The sequence below is a fragment of the Phasianus colchicus genome, chromosome 18 (genome assembly GCF_987193195.1).
Source record: "Phasianus colchicus chromosome 18, bPhaCol1.hap1.1, whole genome shotgun sequence".
In the NCBI taxonomy this organism is placed as follows: domain Eukaryota; kingdom Metazoa; phylum Chordata; class Aves; order Galliformes; family Phasianidae; genus Phasianus; species Phasianus colchicus.
This window is the reverse complement of record NC_143453.1, coordinates 8,108,066-8,127,224: the sequence shown is the minus strand read 5'-3', so window position 1 is coordinate 8,127,224 and position 19,159 is coordinate 8,108,066. Positions and strand designations below refer to the sequence as shown.

Below are 19,159 nucleotides of genomic sequence, written 5' to 3'. Positions count from 1 at the left end.
TGCACATTTCTCTCAAGCTGCTCCAGGAGGCTGATGGGGTAACTTACCCACGTGAATACAGGTCCCACAGTCTCTGTTTAAACAAGAGCAGGGACTTGGCCTTACCAAGCAAATAGCCAGTGCCTGCTGCGTGGTGTGAGAAGGCTTCCGTGCCCTTCCCAGCCTGGTGACTGCTGGTGAAGTGGGCTGGGTTTGAAGCAGCATCTTTAAACAGGAATCTCTTGGGTTCTGCTGCTGCTGGTCGGGGCTGTTCAGGGCATTGTGCTCTGCCACAGGCTGCTGCTGAGGAGCACAGCCCCTTTTTTGAGAACTTGCAGTGCTCCTTCAGCAGTAGAGCTAACCTACATTTTTCACATCAGCCTCTGGTTGCTGCTCTTACTGCTGCCCCACTTACCTGTGTGTTTTGTGCGGTGTCCTACAGTGTGGGCTTTGCAGAGCCTCTGGTCTCAGCTGCAGCTTACTGCTAGTGAGGTGTCCACGGATAGCCATTAGATTTGCTCCCTATTTATTGTGCAGCTTTGTTTTGGGGGCTAAATAAGCTGCAGCAGGCACAGGTTAGGTTGCTGAAGAAAGGGGTTGGCCTGTGTTGGGTCAGGGATATATGGTGCTCCATATACTGTAGAGCACTTAGTGCTGCAGGTGAATTGTTCTAGTAAAATGTCTTAAGGCTCTGCAGGAGCAGGAGAGGGGCTGCCTGCTTTCTTCTGCTGCTTCTGTAGGCTCGGCCTGGGGGTTTTCCTGAGGCTTTTTCCTCACTGAAGTTGCGAAGCAAATTTGCTCTCTCCTCTACCAAATGCTTTACTCAGTTCTCTCCCACAACTGCGGAGGTGGGTGTGGGTTTTAATCTCACACAATTAAATTCACCCTGGTGTAAAAATGGGGCTATTTCTGCCCTCTGTGCTGTGTTTGATGCAACGTGTCTGTAATGCCTGAGAGCTGGGGGAGCTGTGGGCGTGGGCCCACCCCTGCACTGCTGTAGGGCCAGGGAGTCACAGGGAGGTGAGGAGGGGGAAGATGAAGGTGTTTATCTCAGCATCTCTCACCCCATACCCTTATGTGTGAGTACTTAGCAGTGCACTGAGCTGCTCCAAGTTTTCTCTGCGTGGCAGCACTGCTTGCAGTCCGCTTGGGGGACTGGGTAAGCTTACAGATTGTAACTTAAAAATGTTTAAAAATAAAGAGTTTGGTCTTTGCAAAACTAGACTTTGGCTGCCTTTAGCTGATGAAATAAGCCTCATTTTTCTGGTGGTTTCCTTACAGCCACGCTAGAGGCGTTCAAACGAGGCGCTTTCTTCCACCGTAGCGCGAACAAATCCTTTCAGTTGTTGAACTCAGGTGTCCACGTACAGCATAACAGACACGCGCCGCTGCCTTCTGGTGCTGTGCAGGAGCAGCACAACAGCTTGCTGGGTTGGCTGGTGGCAGCGCTGCGTGCTGAAGCCAGCCCATAAATAAGGCAGAGGGAAGAGCTGCGGCTGCAGATAAGCGCTGAGAGCTGCTCTCTGCTCTGACAGCTTTGGCCCAGAGGTGAGGAGCAGAGCTCAGCTCGCTTAGAGCAACACTACCATAGTAGGAAGCAGCCCAGAAAAGCAGTTCAGCCCCATGTATCAGCGCAGCACCCAACATCATATAGTGGAGCTGAACGGTGGAATTCAGCTTTAGTATTTTTAAACCTCGTGCTGTTGTTTTTGAAGGGTCTCAGACGTCACCTAATTTGGATAACACTGCCTGCGAGCACTGTGCTGCTATCGCAGCCCTGAGTTTAAGAGGCATTACATTTAATTTAAAACACATTACTCGCTTTTGAAGTTGCTTATTTAGAGAGGCTCTGCTTGTACCCTTACTCCCCTCCTCTTATTCCAAACAAAACTTAGTTTATGAGATTTAGAGCAGAGCATCAGAGGACACTTGGCAGATGTAGCTTTTATCCCTTGAGTGCTTTAGTCTTGCTTAATGCTTAAGGAGGTCTGGGAGCTTGTGGGTGTGTGCAGGTTTCAGGAACAGAGAGAGCCCCAGTGCAGCTGAGTGCAGGCTGGCCAGTGCAGGCGGGGTGTAGCAAGCACACAGGTGGTTCATCTTCCTTTGTCTGGGGAAGAGGAAAAAGCCAAGCAGCTACTAAGCTCTGAAAGGATTTAGAAAATAGAAAAGGACAAAAAATGAACGTGTAATTGGGAAAGAAATGTTTATTTTAAGTTTATCAGAGGGATTTACAAACAATGGAGGAGCATTTAAAAAAAAAAAAACAACTGAGTGATCAAACTACTTGACAGTGTCCCTTAAACACACACGCAAGCCCCTGGGCAGAGGAAATCACACCAGCGAGGAGGTCATAGTGCTGGAAGAGCAGCTGGCATCTGCATAGTTCTAGAAGGAAAGAGTGCAATGCTGTTGGTGTGAGTTTGTGCCATCCGGCATTAATGTCAGAGCAGGCTGAAGGACGCACGCACGCACCTGCAGAACACAAAGTGCATCAAATAACACGCCAGGTATGTATTGTAGAATAAATTTATTTACCTGATACAAATGAAACTGGGTGTGATGCTTCTTACTGTCAGCATGGAAGTAGACAACTGATCTTATTTACAGCTTCTAAAGGTCACACATGCAGCTGTGGTAACTGGCTGAGTCATTTGCTGCTGTCTAGATGAATGCATCACGATATTTTGTATTGCACCAACATCTGTCTCACTGCCTTAGATTTAAATAAGTTACGTTACAGTGCAAAACAGGTCGATTTGCACACATGATAAAAAAACCCAAAGTTATGAACTGGAGGCTCACAGTTTAACATTCAGCTGTAGTCTTGTCCATGGATTTTATAAATAGGATCGCATTGTACATAAGCTGTTATAGAGCAGTATGTTCGGGTGATACAATACAGATTTGTCTACAACCCAAGGCATGCATTATTTTGATATTGTACATTTTATAAACTGACATTTTACATACAGGAATATGGAAAATTGGCTGACAGCTCAGCGCTTCTTGTTCAGGGATAAACAAGCTCTTCTCCATGCAGCACAGAACCCAAACTTCTCTGGAGAGAGTTTCCAATTCTGTAAGCTATATTGCACATTTGTACATCTGAAGTCCTACTGGTACCACACATTTCTTCCACAGAGAACACAATGAGCTTTGTTTTGAGGGAAAGCAAAGAATCTTTACACATGATACATGCAGCAGTTTTGGTAGATGTGTTGCTAAAAACACATGCACGCAACAAAACAACCTCACATTTCTGCAAAATTGTTTAGGAAGCGATTACTCCAGTATTGCTGAAAAGGAAAGAAAGAAAAGGTATCAGTTAATGAAAGGATGAATGCTAAGTAACGTTCTAAAAGCAAGACTAAGATCTACAGTGACAGAAGAAAGAATGTTAAGTCTGATAACCAACTGCTCTGTCATTGAAGGGACACTCTCAGGTTACTTTGTTCTGAAAGCCGGGGCATTCTGGAGCACGACTCAGCTCTCCTGAACCCAGCAGAGCAGCCTTTATCAGCAGCACTCCCTGCCAAAGGCTGCAAAGGAAAGTGAGGTGTGTTTGGAGAGCTCCCGTGCTTCCCTGCCTCAAGTCTCACTTCACTTTTTACTTCCAAGTTCTCACATTACACAGTCGGAGCTTTTTTCCCCCAATCTAAAAATACCTTCAAGATGTTTTTTTCCCCATCTGAGACATTATATTGCAGATTTAGCCCAGGAGTGACCTAACAATGTCCCTCTTTCAAGCTTTGCAGCTCGTTCTGTGAAGCAGTAGGAAAGCTTTAAAGAAGTCATTAACTAAGCAGATTAATGTGTAGGCAAGGGGTAGAGTACAACCCAGCTCTGAGTGTACTTCACCCCACAGCACAGCACCAGGTTGGCCTTGTGTCAGGAAGAACTGTGCATCTCTGACTGCCTGGAACTGAGTGGTGCCTCTTCAAAACTCTGCTTCAACACTAAAATTTAGCTTCTCCTGCTAGGATTTGAGAATGCATGATATTAATGTAATTAAGGATGTAAATAGCAGAGATTAGGGAAACAGTTAATGGTTAGAAGTGCAAAAAGGTAAACAAGACAGGTGCAAGAGACAGACAGCTTTGTATCAGTTTTACTTCCCTTCATCTCAGCGAATTCAACAGTCTTTAAGCAGTTACCAGATATATTCTGTGCATCAGCTGTGTTCTTGGAACAGTGACAGAGGACTGCTGTACTGCATTTTATCATCAGATTAAGAACTCGTTTTCTTACCATTAGCTTTTTCCAGAATGGCCCCTCTACAACCACGAGCTTCGCAGCACTGACAGACTGTGTGTATTTTTCTGCAGCTTCTTTCATACTGATTATTATTTTTTTTTTTTTGCAATAATGCTTTGGGCAAAAACCATGAACTGATTTCAGTGCCTGAGCAACAAAGAGGCACAGCTAGCTGTGGAGCTCTGAAGTGGGACTTGGAACCACTCACATGTGAAAGCTAAGAGAGCCTGGGGCACAGGGAAGATAAAAGCTTTTGTCTCCACGCTGCTGACACATGACTGCAGCTGCCTGACCATCATCTTTGCTCTGATTTGGACCAACCCACAGAACACTGAATTCAGGAGAAGCTGCTGTCATAGCAAAACCCACTGCTTCCCCAACATAGGCCTGTAGCCTTATGTTCTGTGCACCATCAATCACGATGGATACCAATCTCAACCCCCCCAAAAGAAAAAGCAGCAGTATGCAACAGCACTAAGGATGCTACAGAACCCAGAAGACTGCAGAGATGAAGCAGCTCTGTGAGATGAGAGCAAAGGGAAACAAAAGGTAGGAAGTTACCTTCTAAAAATAGAGTGAGATAAAACAGATACCTTTGTGTTTCTTCTACCTACATAAGTGCTTCTGTTAGCATGCTCACAGGGCGAACACATTGAAACAGGAGTTCCATTTCTGTCCCCAGATGACCCCAGTACAGTGAGGAGGCCAGAAATACAGGACAAGGAGATTAAGCAAAAACTTCAGTTTTGAGATGCTGGCTACGAAGTCCATGCTAAGTCCATGTCAGCCTGGCACCCATCTCATAGCAGTGACACTGGGAAAGCACAAGTACTGAAAGCAGTGACATTGCCACTGAATGGCATTAAGTGCTGATCATAGGGAAACCTACTGCTCCATCTCCTCAAGGAAATCCAGACAAGACCAGGAAAAACATGAGAAAAAACAGGTAGATGAAGACAGCCCAAACAAGCTAGGAACATTCTAACAGAACTGGGCTCCTGAGGCTGCAGATGCCATCAGATGGATAAATGCCACATTTACCCACCAGCTGCCCAGCTCTCAAAAGGTAAACTCCAAGCAACAGAAGGCTCTACATACAAGTGAGATACCCCGAGTTAATTGCTATGAGAGCTCTCAGCAAGATTTGTCTTCAACACACACAGCTAAGTGTGTAAGACAGAGATCCTGCAGAAGGTGTTGAAAGACCAAATTTAATTTCTCCAGTCATTTTCCCCTTCAGCTTCTTAGAGACAGGAAGAAAGGTATTAGGTAGCAGAATTCTCAGCAGTGTGGCCACAGTGCTGGGAGCACACCTGCTACTGTTCTTTAAAACAAATAATGACAACACCTGTGATTTAGGATTCCTTCAGACCAAAATAGATGCATGTGACCTATTGGTTCCCTGTGTCAGGAAACAGGCAAGCCTCACACTGCTCATTCAATATTGATACAGCACCTGACTGGTGCTGGCCATTGGCCTTATGGTGATACAGAACAGACAGGTTTCTGCCACACTGAAGAGAGCATTCAAGGGAGATCAGTGCCTGCAGTCCTGCAGAACACCTATTATATCAGGTCCACATCCCCAGGTCACTTCAGCATCAGTGAAAGGAAGTCAGTATTTCTACAAACAGCAAGAATTCACAGTGCAGTGGGATTTCAAACAGGTTCTGTGTATTTTGGGGTTAGCACATATATTTGAAGACCGAAACCTAAAGGATTAGCTGTGCTCACTGGATTCCAGCTGGCACCAGCAGAACATGGCTTTTAACTACCATTTTCCTCTGTGAGGAATAAGAAAGCTGTTTGAATTGGATTATTAAAGTCAAGCCAACACAAGATAACACAGCACCTGCTACTCCACAAAAGCACAGTGACCCCAGGACAATTTTCAAAGCCTATCCTGTTAAGCCAAGCCTGTTCTTTTGTCTTATCATGTGACTGTGGTTCAAAGTATTTCCAGGCTCTGGAAACAAGCTGTTTTTGCAAAGAGGAGCACCTGCACATACAGCACTGGGATTAGCAATTAGAGGAGATGGGCCAGTCTGCTCTGAGGGCATCCCCACATTTCAGAGCAGGAAAAAGCTTAAGGATAAGCCAGCACTTGACCACAAGGGTTCTGGACACTAAAAACTCATATAAACAGCTGTCACCGTCTTCAGTAAGAGGTTTATCCAGTTTTATCTCCAACTTAAGAGCAGAAGCTAAGATCATGGAGGTGCTAAGGCTCTTCAGTGCTACAACGTAAGATCTAAAATATGCCAAAACAAAAGCAAGCTCTTTACCTTCAGAATCAATAAGTGGAGCTCCATACCATAAGGCAAGAGTCTAAAGTGGTGATAATAATGTAGCACAGCAGAATTTGACAAAACACAGCATGGGAATGAAGGAAATTACTATTTATTCTTCAACATGAATACAGCATACGCTATTTTACAGCAAGTCACCACTGGCATGGTGAAATGGAAGAGAAATACTCACTTTAGTCGATGAAAGTTGGAAGGCATTGGAGAAAAACACCACAGTTAGGACTGTTAATGACTTACACATTGTTGGTACAGGACTGAATTTGAAAACATGCTTTAACATTTACCGTAATAATGAAGGTGGTTAGTGCCACATCAAAATAAAAATAGTTCTATACAATATGTTCAATTTGGTCATGTGCTATTTACAGATTTTACAAAAAACACACACGAGCTTGTTACTTCAAGTCAGGCTAACAACAGGCCAGCAGAGCAACTCCATGTACACGACGTATCATTAGTGCCCTAAGTGTACTCAATCCCATTTCTAGCTATGCAGTGCAAGTTATTTTTCCAGGTCTTATTACAAATTTTGATCTTAAAAATGGCGGGGGAGAAACAATCTGACACACAAGGTATTAAAAAAATCAACTGAAACCCTCTTTTGGAAATATAACAGGTTGTGTCGGTTAAAAAGGCTTGGTTTGGATTTAAGTCGACCTCCCTATCCCTGCATCACGGGCAACGCTGGCAAAACAAGGTCTCTTACAATAAAAATACAATAGACACTTAAATAAATAATCTTTTCTAAAAAACAAAAACCTGTGTGAGTTGAGTATGGAAGAACCCCAGCAGGCTGCACCTGGAATGGCATTTTCTGCACGAGCAAGATTAGGCATACCTCATACAGAAACTGGTGTAAACAAGGACAGTCAAGAACCCAGAGCAAGGGAGCAGGAAGAGGGGAAACCAAGAAGAAATGCTGACCAAGGCAGCAGCACTCTCTACCCAATGCAGAAAGTTCGGCTTATGAATAAAATAAAATCTGACCGTATGACAAATTAAGTTTGGATGACCATGCAGAAGACAAACAGTTACATGCTTTTGTTTTCTTTTTAGTTTTAGACGACACACATTCATTCCCTAAAATCTGCTGCCAATTTAGTTTGATAGTGTCCGCTGGCTCAAAAGAAAATTTTTTTTTTACATGATGAATAAACTATTGAACAGAACACTGTACATGCTTTTCATCTACAAAAAAATATTTGCATAAAATAGTGTTAGTTCTCTGTACATGTCAATGGACACTTTAACTGTGTATAAAAGAGGAATATATTGCCCCCATTGAAGAAAAAGCAAAAAAAAAAAACCCAAACCTAGAATATGAAACCTCCATCACCGGCAAATATGTTCATGTGAAAATTCAGCAGAAATAGACAGTTGCTCTAAACAATAAAAAAAATTGATTAAGTTAAACTTTTCCTTTGAATGTAAAACTGTCACCATGTCAGTCAAGACCAGAACATATCACTAAAGTTAGTGTCTGTGCTGTAAAGCCAGATAACCAAGGGCAGGGTAATGAACACAAAGGGCCAGGAAACTCCTTCGGTGCATGCTGACAAAGAACACGGTTTGGTGGCAGGCCGCACACTATCTTTACCAGGTTCCAGGTAGTTACGGGCCACGTATTTAAGTGTTTCATCCAGCAGAATGACAGGTAGTGAAATTTTCAATACCATCAGCCATTGCGTCACATTTAAAGGCGTGATCTGGAAGATAATCTGAAAGAACAGCCAAGCATTACAGCTTTGCTTCGCCTTCGTCCCTTTGCCTTAAGCTCCACACAAGGTTTTGTGCTCCACCTCTGAGCTCAGGGATGGACACAAGACAGAAGCACTTACCGGCAGTGGTTCCACATAGAGGATAAGGAAGTGGAGTGACATGGACAAACAAATTGCTCCCACCAGCCAGATATTCTCCCATGGGGGCATCCTCATTAGGGACTGATTTTCTGACAGACTGCAAAAGAAACACGGTACGTGTGTGTACATACAAGGCACCAAAGGAAATTCAGTGAATCACTAACTGCTGTGAAGGAAGCAGCGTGGCAAGTCCCAGTTATCCGAGTCACCACGGAAAGGAGGACAGCAGATTTTGTTTAAGTAGGTTACAACTTTGATATTGGAAATGCTGGGTATAGCAGCACATGACAGCCTTCCTGCCTGTCCAGTTGTTCCCTCAGAGCTCAGTTAAAGACTGCACGTACTGAGGGTCAGATCTTTGCACCTTTGTAATGCTTACTCTTAAAAATCTGCTTTCCAGATCCAGTCTGCATTTAGGCTATGCTGCAGAAGAGCCTGAGATCCAGAACATCAAATGTAGATCAGTGTCTTATTATGTAGGACTACTGCAGTACACTTGTATTTAGTTTGTTTTTAAAATTAACTGACCTCTAAGCTATTTGAAGAAATATACCCTTGACACTGTGCTATTTAGTGGTTTCCATTTATAATCTAACATTAATTGGCTAAACCCACACTCCCTTAGGGCAGGAAAAGTTATTTTCCATATCTTCAATATTCTTATTTTAGTTCTCCTTGGTATCACCTAATACCAACATAGGAGGGATAATCTGATTGATTAATCTTAAGATTAAAAATAATGGAAAATATTTCAGCTGCTCATGCTTACTAAAATGCCAGAATGATGGCAGGATTAACAATATACCTTAAGATAAGAGGTCTCAAGTGCTATCTAGGAGAGTCATTTTGTTTGCACTACCAGGATTTGGAAAGAAAACATGACTCATTATTTACTAGTTGAGCTGTCCAGAAACTAAGAGAGCTGGGCTACACAGAAGGTACATCTTTAGATAAGCTATGCAAAAGCTTTCCTTCTTGATTTGGAGATACAAACCTGTTGAGGGCATTGCACATCTCTATGGTGACAAGTACAGAAAGAGCCATTGTCATTGGATACGGAGACTCAAAAACCACACAGTCGACACCAGAAAAGTCTGGGTTGTCCTCTTTGCACTGCAGAAAGTGACTCTGAAACAGGAAAATGTGAACTCATTTCTACAGCTCAACTTTCAGAATGTAAAACAGGCTTAGGAAGTGAGCAGTATTAAAAAAAACTTTCTAATACAAATCCTGCAAGCACTGAACTACAGGAGACACAGAGGTGTCTAATATGACACTAAAAGCAAAAAAACCCCAAAGCTGTTCAACAGCATTAGAAATTTTCCTGTTAGTCTCTACTTACAGGACACCACTTGCTCTTTGCGATGCTTTACAAGTTTAGGCACACCAATTTTCAGCTCAATATTAAGAATTAAGAATTTCATATCAGAATTAAGAATAATGCAACAAAGCTTGAACATGAATCAAGTTTGAAAAAAAAAGTCATTACACAAAACATCTTTATATAATACTGCATTTTTCTACAGTCCTTTCAAGTCGAAATTATAAGTGTCCCTTCCCTCCCACCTCACCCCCTCCAAGAAGTGAAACGGAGTGCATACCAGCTGGTAGAAGGTAACTCTTGGACCACCATCAGCAGCAATAAACCACCAAGCAGCAGCACCCACTGTGGCAGCACCAACGTAACCTTAAGGACAACAAAGTGCTTTTTTCAGTGCAACGAATCCCATTGATAAGACCTCTTGTCGAAAATCAAAAGGTTCTGATGAAGTGGTAAATGTCATGCTTATGTCACACAACTATGGCTTTTTCTGCCTCCGTTGTTACCAACAGAAAGAAAAAGCACAGCTTTTACCATTTTATCATAGCACCACATGCAAACACACCAAAAAATGAATAAAATGCAAACAAAACCAATTCCATGGAATATCTATTGCTAGCTTTCAAGACTCGAGCATAAAAGATCAGGTGCTGCTTTCAAAGTGGATCATGGAGAAAAGTTTACATGCTTTAGCTTCCTTCAGAAAAAACAAGCAGCTCTGACTACTTACATCCAATTGCCAGGTAACGGAAGAAGAGCCACCCACTGATCAGTGGCTCCTTGGGGTTGCGGGGTGGTTTGTTCATGATATCGAGATCAGGAGGATTAAAGCCCAGAGCAGTAGCAGGGAGACCATCTGTCACAAGGTTCACCCATAACAGCTGGACAGGAATCAGAGCTTCAGGAAAACCCAGGGCAGCTGTCAAGAAGATGCTACAAGGAAAACCGACCAGTTATGTAAGCTTACAAGTCACTGTCTACAAAACACAAGCTTCTGCAGAGATCATGTTATTATAGCTCAAATGACTAAGCTCGATTTAGCTGGATTTCCATCAGCATCTCCAGAAAAGTACTGGGCATTTAACTTCCACAGCTCCAAGAACAGAAACAGGGCCTGAAGCAAGAGCCACACAAAGGACAGCTCTAAAGTTTACAAGAAAAACAGGACAAGTCAAACACTGTATTGTATTTGGCTCTCGGAGAAGGTATGCTTTGATATAAGAAACTGTTAGGGGACCAATATCTGCATTCTGTTACCAGAAATGTATCCTGTGGCATTGAGGCAACATTCCTCCCCAACATAATAAGACACGTTCCCCTGAAATTTGATGTTAAAGTTACAGAAACATTGAAATTACACATGTGGCAAAGTTATAGGAAATAACAAATGTTCTAAGAAAGAAGTTACTACTTTCCAATTTTTAAAATTGAGTTTCACAAAGATGCATTTCAAACACAGAAATAACAGTACAGCATTTGGTCGCCTACTGAGCTAGAACATCATATGCAATTCAACGTTTATGTTTTTTTGGTATGCTAAAATTCTCCAGTAAATATTAGGGAGCTTAGAAGCATACAGACTCCACTCTACAGTCAGTGAGCCACCATTTGAACAGCCTGTTTCTCTGGTTTTAGTGAGAAATACCGGAATGAGTAAGGAAAGACAAATCCATCATCACTACTCCAGTCCAAAGAAAACATGTTAAACTTACCAAACAACTTCTCCAACATTGGAAGAAATCAAGTAACGGATGAACTGCTTCATGTTGTTGTAAATTGCACGTCCTTCTTCCACAGCAGCTACAATAGTTGAAAAATTATCATCTGCTAAAACCATTTCAGAAGCAGTTTTAGCCACTGCAGTACCAGAGCCCATAGCAATTCCAATTTCTGCTTTCTTCAATGCAGGGGCATCATTGACACCATCACCAGTCTAGAACAAGAAATTCAGAGAAAATATTTACTTGCACACAGGACAGGAATTTTACATCGGGTCTTGTATTCTGGATCTCTAAACATCACTTAAGGGCAGAACTATTCTGAGATGGAATTCAGGAAAAAGCAGAATCTCAGAACAAGGCACGAGTCTGCCGTGGTGAAATCTGGGTTTAAAAACAGCATCTGCCTTTCAAATTGTGTAAAAAGTTCCATTACTCACCATAGCTGTAATCTCATCAAAAGATTGAAGGAACTCAACAATTTTAGATTTGTGAGAGGGCTCCACGCGGGCAAAGCAGCGGGCATGATGGCAAGCATCTCTTTGGGCAGCGAGTGAGAGCTCATCGAATTCACGGCCAGTAAAAGCTTTGGTAGAAACATCTTCATCTTCCACAAAGATGCCAATGCGTCGGCAAATGGCCACTGCTGTGCCTTTATTATCACCAGTAATCATAATCACTCTAATACCAGCTTGCTTACACAGCTTTATAGAGGAAGCTACTTCAATTCTTGGGGGATCCAGCATTCCCACGCAGCCCACAAAGGTCAGATTGGTCTGAAACAACACACCACTGAGTTTCAGCACAAAATCCTGTAGACTTTTCATGTGACATTATCAAAATAATCATGTATGTTCAGCATGCAAGTAGCATCTCAGCACAGTGACCTCAGTGTTTGCTCCCAGTGCACCATATCCTGTGATTTTATACTGAACAATCAGACTCTGAAGCCTATATCATCCTGACATTTAGTAAAAGCCAGTGTATTACATGTGATGTAATCACCAGTCGTTGTCCTTCCAAGAAGTCACTTCTGAGAGGTTCTGTTTCACCCTACTAAGTTTTCACAGCACTTTAGCACTGACAATGAATCCAAACAGTGGGAGAAGAACTGAAAGGTCACATCTACAGGCAGATTAATAAGAGAAGAAAATGTAGCAGTTGATGTTTTTGGAATCACAATGCTACATGAGGGGTATAAAAAAAGAAAGACACAGTTAATTCCTGAAGTACAACCACACACTGCAATGGGAACCTATATTCCCAAATCTTGCTTCAAATATGCTCATTTAATCACCTAGAACATGATCTAATTGTCAATCATGCAAATTTGACTTGCAAACAGTCAAGTCTTTGTTTTTTGTTATCAGTGTCAAGAGCACAGTGCCCAAGACAAAACTCATGCAACTGTTGTCACTCCCCTGCCACCCACCCACCCCAAGTCCCAGATGCAGGTTCCACTGGAAAATTACTGTAGCCAGGGTAATAACAAACAGAGCTTTTGCAGCTGACAGGATGGAGGAGGGGAAGTAAACCTGATCCTCAGAGCACAAAATGGCAGTTAGGTTCCCTCACAAAATCCCCAAAGGGGTCTTTGCAGTTGAGCAATGTCAAACTAAGAAACTTTAAATCTGAAACCACAACATGGCTTTTAGAAGACTTTTCAAGACTCAGCCTCTGCAAGCAGTTTGCAGTGCTATGACCTTAAGGACTGTATGTATACATGTAAAATAGTACAACTTTCAGGTGGCAGCTCAGCTGGTTTCTTACATTTATAGCTTGGCAGCAACACATATAACCAGCCACCAAGAACCAAGTGTTTTTTCTTTTAAACCTAACATAAACTAGGGGAACAAATTGGGGGAGGGGAGCAATTATCATAAACCATGGAATATTTCTGAATTTTATCCTTTGAATTTCTTCAGAGCCACATATAGTCTTCTTTCAAACTGACAATTTCCTCCACCATTGTCTGGCATCAAAAACACCTTGTAAGACAAAAATCTCAGCCATAACTTCTTCAAGAAACAATAAAACAGAGTCACCATTCTCCACTTTAGAAGAGGGAGAAGTCTTATAAACAGTCCTTTACTAAAACTTACCTCATAGTTAATGAAGTTTGAGGAGTCCTCAAGATTCATTTCTTCTTTCCTAGGAGGATTATCATGGGTTGCCAGAGCCAAACAACGCAGTGTGTCTCTACCAGTTCCCCACTCTCTAATAACAGACATTATTTTCTGCTTAATCCCTGAGGACAATGGTATTTTAGCATTTCCAACACGGACGTGTGTACATCTATCAATTACACCTTCAGGAGCACCCTTGTAGAGGCAAAAAAAAAAAAGGAAAGAAAACCTTAGTTTAATAAATCCAACACAACATTTGCTCAAATTACTGAAGTTTTTCATTTTCAAGCTGAAGTGATTTCTGCCACAGTGTTTATTTAGTGTTATGTCACCTTCGCAGTCGCTCTACAGCTGCACTCCTCCAGCACAGAACCCACCTTAACAAACATCTTGCTCATGGACGTGCGGCTTGGTTTGTTCGGTGTGCAATAGACAGACATTGATTTTCTGTCTCTTGAGAATTCCAGAGTGAATTCCTTCTTCATCAGTTGTTTTATCACCTTGTAAAAAGAGCAGCAGAGCAATACATTTAGACAATACATATTACAAAACTCACTCCCAGGTGAATTCCAGATATGGGTACTGACCGAGTTGCAAGCATTTGCACGTTCAATTCGAGAAAGTCCTTTCAGGTCTGTGTCAAATACATTCATCTTTTCAACCAGACAGGTAAGTGCTGTTTCTGTGGCTTCACCAACTTTTTCATATACTCCCTTTGCCTTTAGATAACACAGAGCAAACAAAAACACAGGAGTTTATTTTAAGCCTCAATCAGAATCTATCAAAGTTCAAGTTTCACAGTGGGAAAAAAAACACCTTACTATAGCTTACAAAACAAGCAGAACTATGTTCAAAAAGTAATTTTGAATTGTAATTTGTAGAATATTTCCAGATTTTCCTCTTAATACCAGCTGAGAAGGATGTTAGTATTTTATATTAAGGATTTAAGTCATTATGTAGCAACCTTGAAGAGGTGAGGCAAAGCAACAAAGTGGCAGTGCACCATACATAACAAAGAACCTCCAAGTTCCAGATTACACTTACTGCCTGGATTAAGCTTTCCCAGTGTTAGCAAACAAGTCATTCCCTGAATTAATACTTAAGAGGGCCTAAATACCATTCCTTGAATAGAAGGGGATTTACCACTGAAAGGCATTACACAGACAGATGAGAACAAACACCTATCCTCATTCTCATTCTCCCCTGTTCCAGGATATGTACTTACTTCATTGTAATCCAAAGAGGAATCATTACAGAGCGCACAGATGGTTGCCAGTTCCACAAGGCCATCATATTGACTACATTTAATAAGTTTGTCATCTTTATGCCTTTCCAAAGGAAAAAAAAAGTAGGAAATTGTGTTTGTTATTTAGCAGCAGCATTTCATCCTTTTTCCCCTCTCAGCCCTTACTGTACTGTCATTTAGTACTATGCTTAGTAATTAAGGACTTGGAACTACAGAGTTCATCAGGGAATCCAAACACCCTTCAGGAGAACATGGTATCAATAGAAATAGCTTAGAAAAGCAGATTTGATAAAAGCAAAATCTGAATCAGACATAACAGAACATGATTACTGATGGAATTACTACCTGAATTACAAAACCTTATTTCCTCTGGTGGCCGTCATACAGCAACATGAGACACATAACAAGCTCAGTGGTAGCAGAATATGAAATCAGTATTAAAGCACACATGACTTGGAGGGGAGTTCCAAGGAGAAGGATATAGCTGGATACATTAGGAGCTTACCTTCCTTAGTATTGCTGCAGAATCTGCATATTTACTGCCATGCACCAACTGGGCAGGCATGAAAGTACATTTGCCCTTTGTCATTTCTTAAAAATTAATCTGTGCTCAATGTGAATCTTCTAAACCAACAAAAAGTTAAGTCATTTCACAATACAAATCCCACCAGAAAGTAAGTTTGCTGAACATTCCAAAGTAATACACCACTTAGGGATCACAAAAAAAAAGCAACTTCTCTGCTTTCACATTTAGAAGGAGATGGATAATAAATGAATGTTTTCTCAAACAACAGCACGCTTGTAGAGTAAGCATAAGAGCCATAAAAGAAGCATCCAGTGCTGTTATTTTTTCTACTACCAAAACCAGTAAGCCATAGTTCTCATGCAACACCTCTCATTAAAACCCTCAAGGAGAAAAAAAGTCCCTGATAGTAGAAAAAAGTGGATGACTACCCCCAAAGAATGCTTAACATTGCCTATGACATCTGATTATGTAAGCTTTTGTTCAGCCTCTTGTAGTACTGCAAATGAATTTCAGTGTTGCATAATACAGCCTACGAACAAAATGCATCTTTAAAACCATTTTGGCCTTTCAAGTCCCATTTTGCATACAATCCTACAGCCACAAGGAGAATTCAGTAGCTCCAAGCTCTTTACTCTTTTACTTGGTTTGAGAATTTAGCTATTCACCATCCCAGGCCAAAAAATAACTTGTGGTGGTGAATTTCCCTTTCACAGAGTGTTCTTTAAGTACATGAATGCAATGCTCTTAATGTCCTTGTTCACAGCCCCAGTTCCAGCAAGTGAAAACAGAATGTTAACATATACCAACATCTTCTTGTAATCAGCCTCTGCCACCTCAATGAATTGTATTATTTCCTTTACCTACAGTTTTTGAGAGACCAGTTAAAGCACAGTAGCTAGATGTCTTACAAGATCTAGAATGTCACCTTGTCTAATTCTGTCTACTGAAATGACAGCATAAGCTTTTGACAGCAATTAGCTCTGAAACAAAAAAAGATTTGGGGAATTAAGATTTCCAGCTGCCGAGAACATTACGGTCTTAACTGCTATGAGAATTAAAGAGAGATAATTGCTACTGAGATTGGTGAAGACTGCACCAAGTCACAGGCCTGTATGTGAAATTCCACAAGGTTGAGATGTTTAAAAATAACTGAATCCAATTCTACTTCACACATAGTAGAATTCTGTTAAACTGAGGTGATAAAATTAAAAACATTACAGACTGGCCAAACAAAAGGAGCAGTAAGAACCCAATAGAGAAGCTTGCTTTCTAAAAGCAGAACCCTAAGGACCCTCGAAGTTGTCTCGATTTACCCTTATTCTTAGAAATGGAAAGCTGCAACATTGGAGTATATAAAAGTTTCATGAAGGTTCACTTTCCTAGAATTTAGCTGCCTTTTACTGCTGATTATGTTTCCCCAACCCTTCAGCAGACATTCTCACTGGTTGAGCTTCCATGTATTAACAAATATTCTATGCCTCCTCAACTTTCCAAGTCTAAAGCAATAGCCTATGAATAAACAGACAAATATTTAACTTCAGCAACACTTACACTTCTCCCATGGGAGCGTATGTCGAACCAGTTACAGTAAATTCATTCAGAGAACAGCTATCTCCTTCTACTTTGTCCAAGATAAACATCTGAAATTAGAGTTAGAAGCATTATTGCCTTTGAGAAGTCATTAATACACAAGATTTAAAAAGGCCTTAAGTAAGCAGGTACAAGAAACAAGTCCGTGTTTAATATGCAAACTAGATAAAACCAGACTTAGATCCTACACGTATGTGAACAGCTCCCTGATCTGTTAATGCACAGAGATCAGCACTTCTGCCTAATGGATCGTATTTGAGAAGTGAGTGGAGGCACAAGGAGACCAAAGAGTTGAAAAACAGATACTGTGTACACTCAGTATCAACTGATAATTAAGCTCATCATCCTGGCCATGCCTTCAAACTTAAGAATTCTTATTTATACATTTAAAAGAGTTCCAATCAAAAACAGAGCAGGACAGCTTGGAAATTCTTGCCAAAGCAAAAATACAAAGCATCTACAAATAGCAGAAGCTCTCAGACGTTAGGAGTCAAGAGCTGAAATACAGTGAGTTTCCCTTAATACCACTGAAAGCATTTTCCATCCTGGTTCTTGCTAAGTCCTTTAACACCCAGTGCACTGATAGATGTGAAACATTCAGACAGCTCAAGTGCCCAGGCAGCACAGGATGAAGTTATTTTCAAATGAATGCACTGATTGAAAGGATGCATTCGTAGACTGAGCTGCAGGCAGACTCAAAACTGAGAAATCAAAGATAAAAACATGGTGGTACTCTACCAGGACTAGCTGGAGTGGCAGCAGAGGAAAAATACATTTTGCCAAACCATACTTCAGCAACATCTCACTTTGCCCTCATTACATTGCCTTATGTTTTAGGGAAGCATTTTCACAAAGCACAGCTTAACATTTAGCTGATGCACACGTGGTCTTCATCAATGTCTGGAGTCCCCACACTCTTTTAAGTCATTTTAAAAACCAAAAGCTCAACAAGCCAATGATTTAAGAGGCCACAAGGCAGAATAACTGCCTTCCTGCCTGATAAGACAGGTCAGGACATGAAAACAAGACCTCAAATCTTCTCCTTTCCCTTCTGACTGAAGTATTTAGGATATTATTTAAAATAATGAAAAACAAAACTGCAAAGTGAGTTACTACTGTAAAAATTCTTCACAACTTAGACAAGTCACCTGCTTCAAGAGAAACCATGAATCCACATACTGTCTACAGGTTATTAGGATTTGGCCATGTTTTGCAAAACTTCACAATTAAGGTCAACTTGAGACAGCTACAGAATAATGAGGATCCAGTAAGTATCAAGGCACAAGACCTGGAGTATTCAGCCCTCCGAATGTAAGGAGCAGTGCATTGGGAGCTTCTAAGTAAACACATCTGAAGGTTCATAACTGATGAGTTTACCATGAAGCCTCCTGCTTTTGGCATCTTCATTTTTGGCAGCATTCATCTGGTGATAAAAAAACCTCCGCAAAGACTAGGGCAGTTATGCAACTCTACTGCAAGTAACCTCCTCTGGAATACTGATGAGCAGCTGCTTTGTGTTTCCTAGGTATAAATACTAAAATACTTAAGCAAGTAGAACAAGTCAACTGCCAGTTAAAAAGAAGCCAACAATCCCATGAGAATAAATTGTTTAAGACTTGCCAAAGGTACCAGTCTGTAATGCTCAATGTTTATGCATTTGGAATTCTAACCCCATGTAATAACTCTGACCAAACATTTGATATCAGTTGCTATGTTGCTGAACATCCACAATTATTAAAAGAACAGTGTTTTCTCCATAAAATTCCTGTGAAGAGTATCAAGTATGTGGCATGCACAGGAAATGGGAACAGAACATGCATGTCATGAAGTGACCAGCTACAAAAACCCTGAACTAATTGGCACAAGGAGATGGGAGGAAGGGAAATGGGCACATCAGCATTATGCTAATATAAAAACTTGCTATACACTGAATATGACCATGGTAATGCAGATGATGGTGTCACCTGCACTGCCAAGTTGTCATTATCAGACAACACTGCATGTCGAGAACGTTGCAGCAAAGTACATCAGAGCAATAGTAGCTAGAGAAGGTAACCAAATGAAGGTGGGAACATCCAGTAGTGAAAATACCTCAGACTATCCAGGTTACTGCCAGCAAAGCCATTAGCTTTTTCTCACTGCTAAGCTTCTCCCACCTGACATCTTCACACACAAATGTTTTCATGTTTACAACGTACCCCAGCCCATCTTTCTGAGACAGGACAAATCAG

General features: G+C 41.3%; 1 protein-coding gene across 1 annotated transcript in view; it reads right to left on the bottom strand.

Moving 5' to 3' along the window:
* Window positions 1-2,489: 2,489 nt before the first annotated feature.
* The window catches only part of ATP2A2 (ATPase sarcoplasmic/endoplasmic reticulum Ca2+ transporting 2), a 41,019-nt gene continuing 24,349 nt past the window's right edge, over window positions 2,490-19,159 (bottom strand). The window contains exons 9-20 of the mRNA XM_031592609.2: window positions 16,890-16,978; window positions 14,792-14,894; window positions 14,154-14,285; window positions 13,944-14,066; window positions 13,543-13,761; window positions 11,881-12,216; window positions 11,435-11,655; window positions 10,453-10,655; window positions 10,003-10,088; window positions 9,396-9,529; window positions 8,381-8,498; window positions 2,490-8,260 (exon numbers count right to left, since the gene is read on the bottom strand). Of these exons, the coding sequence (XP_031448469.1) occupies window positions 7,991-8,260; window positions 8,381-8,498; window positions 9,396-9,529; window positions 10,003-10,088; window positions 10,453-10,655; window positions 11,435-11,655; window positions 11,881-12,216; window positions 13,543-13,761; window positions 13,944-14,066; window positions 14,154-14,285; window positions 14,792-14,894; window positions 16,890-16,978 (2,034 nt within the window). The 3' untranslated portion in view covers window positions 2,490-7,990. The remainder of the gene's footprint in view (window positions 8,261-8,380; window positions 8,499-9,395; window positions 9,530-10,002; window positions 10,089-10,452; window positions 10,656-11,434; window positions 11,656-11,880; window positions 12,217-13,542; window positions 13,762-13,943; window positions 14,067-14,153; window positions 14,286-14,791; window positions 14,895-16,889; window positions 16,979-19,159) is intronic.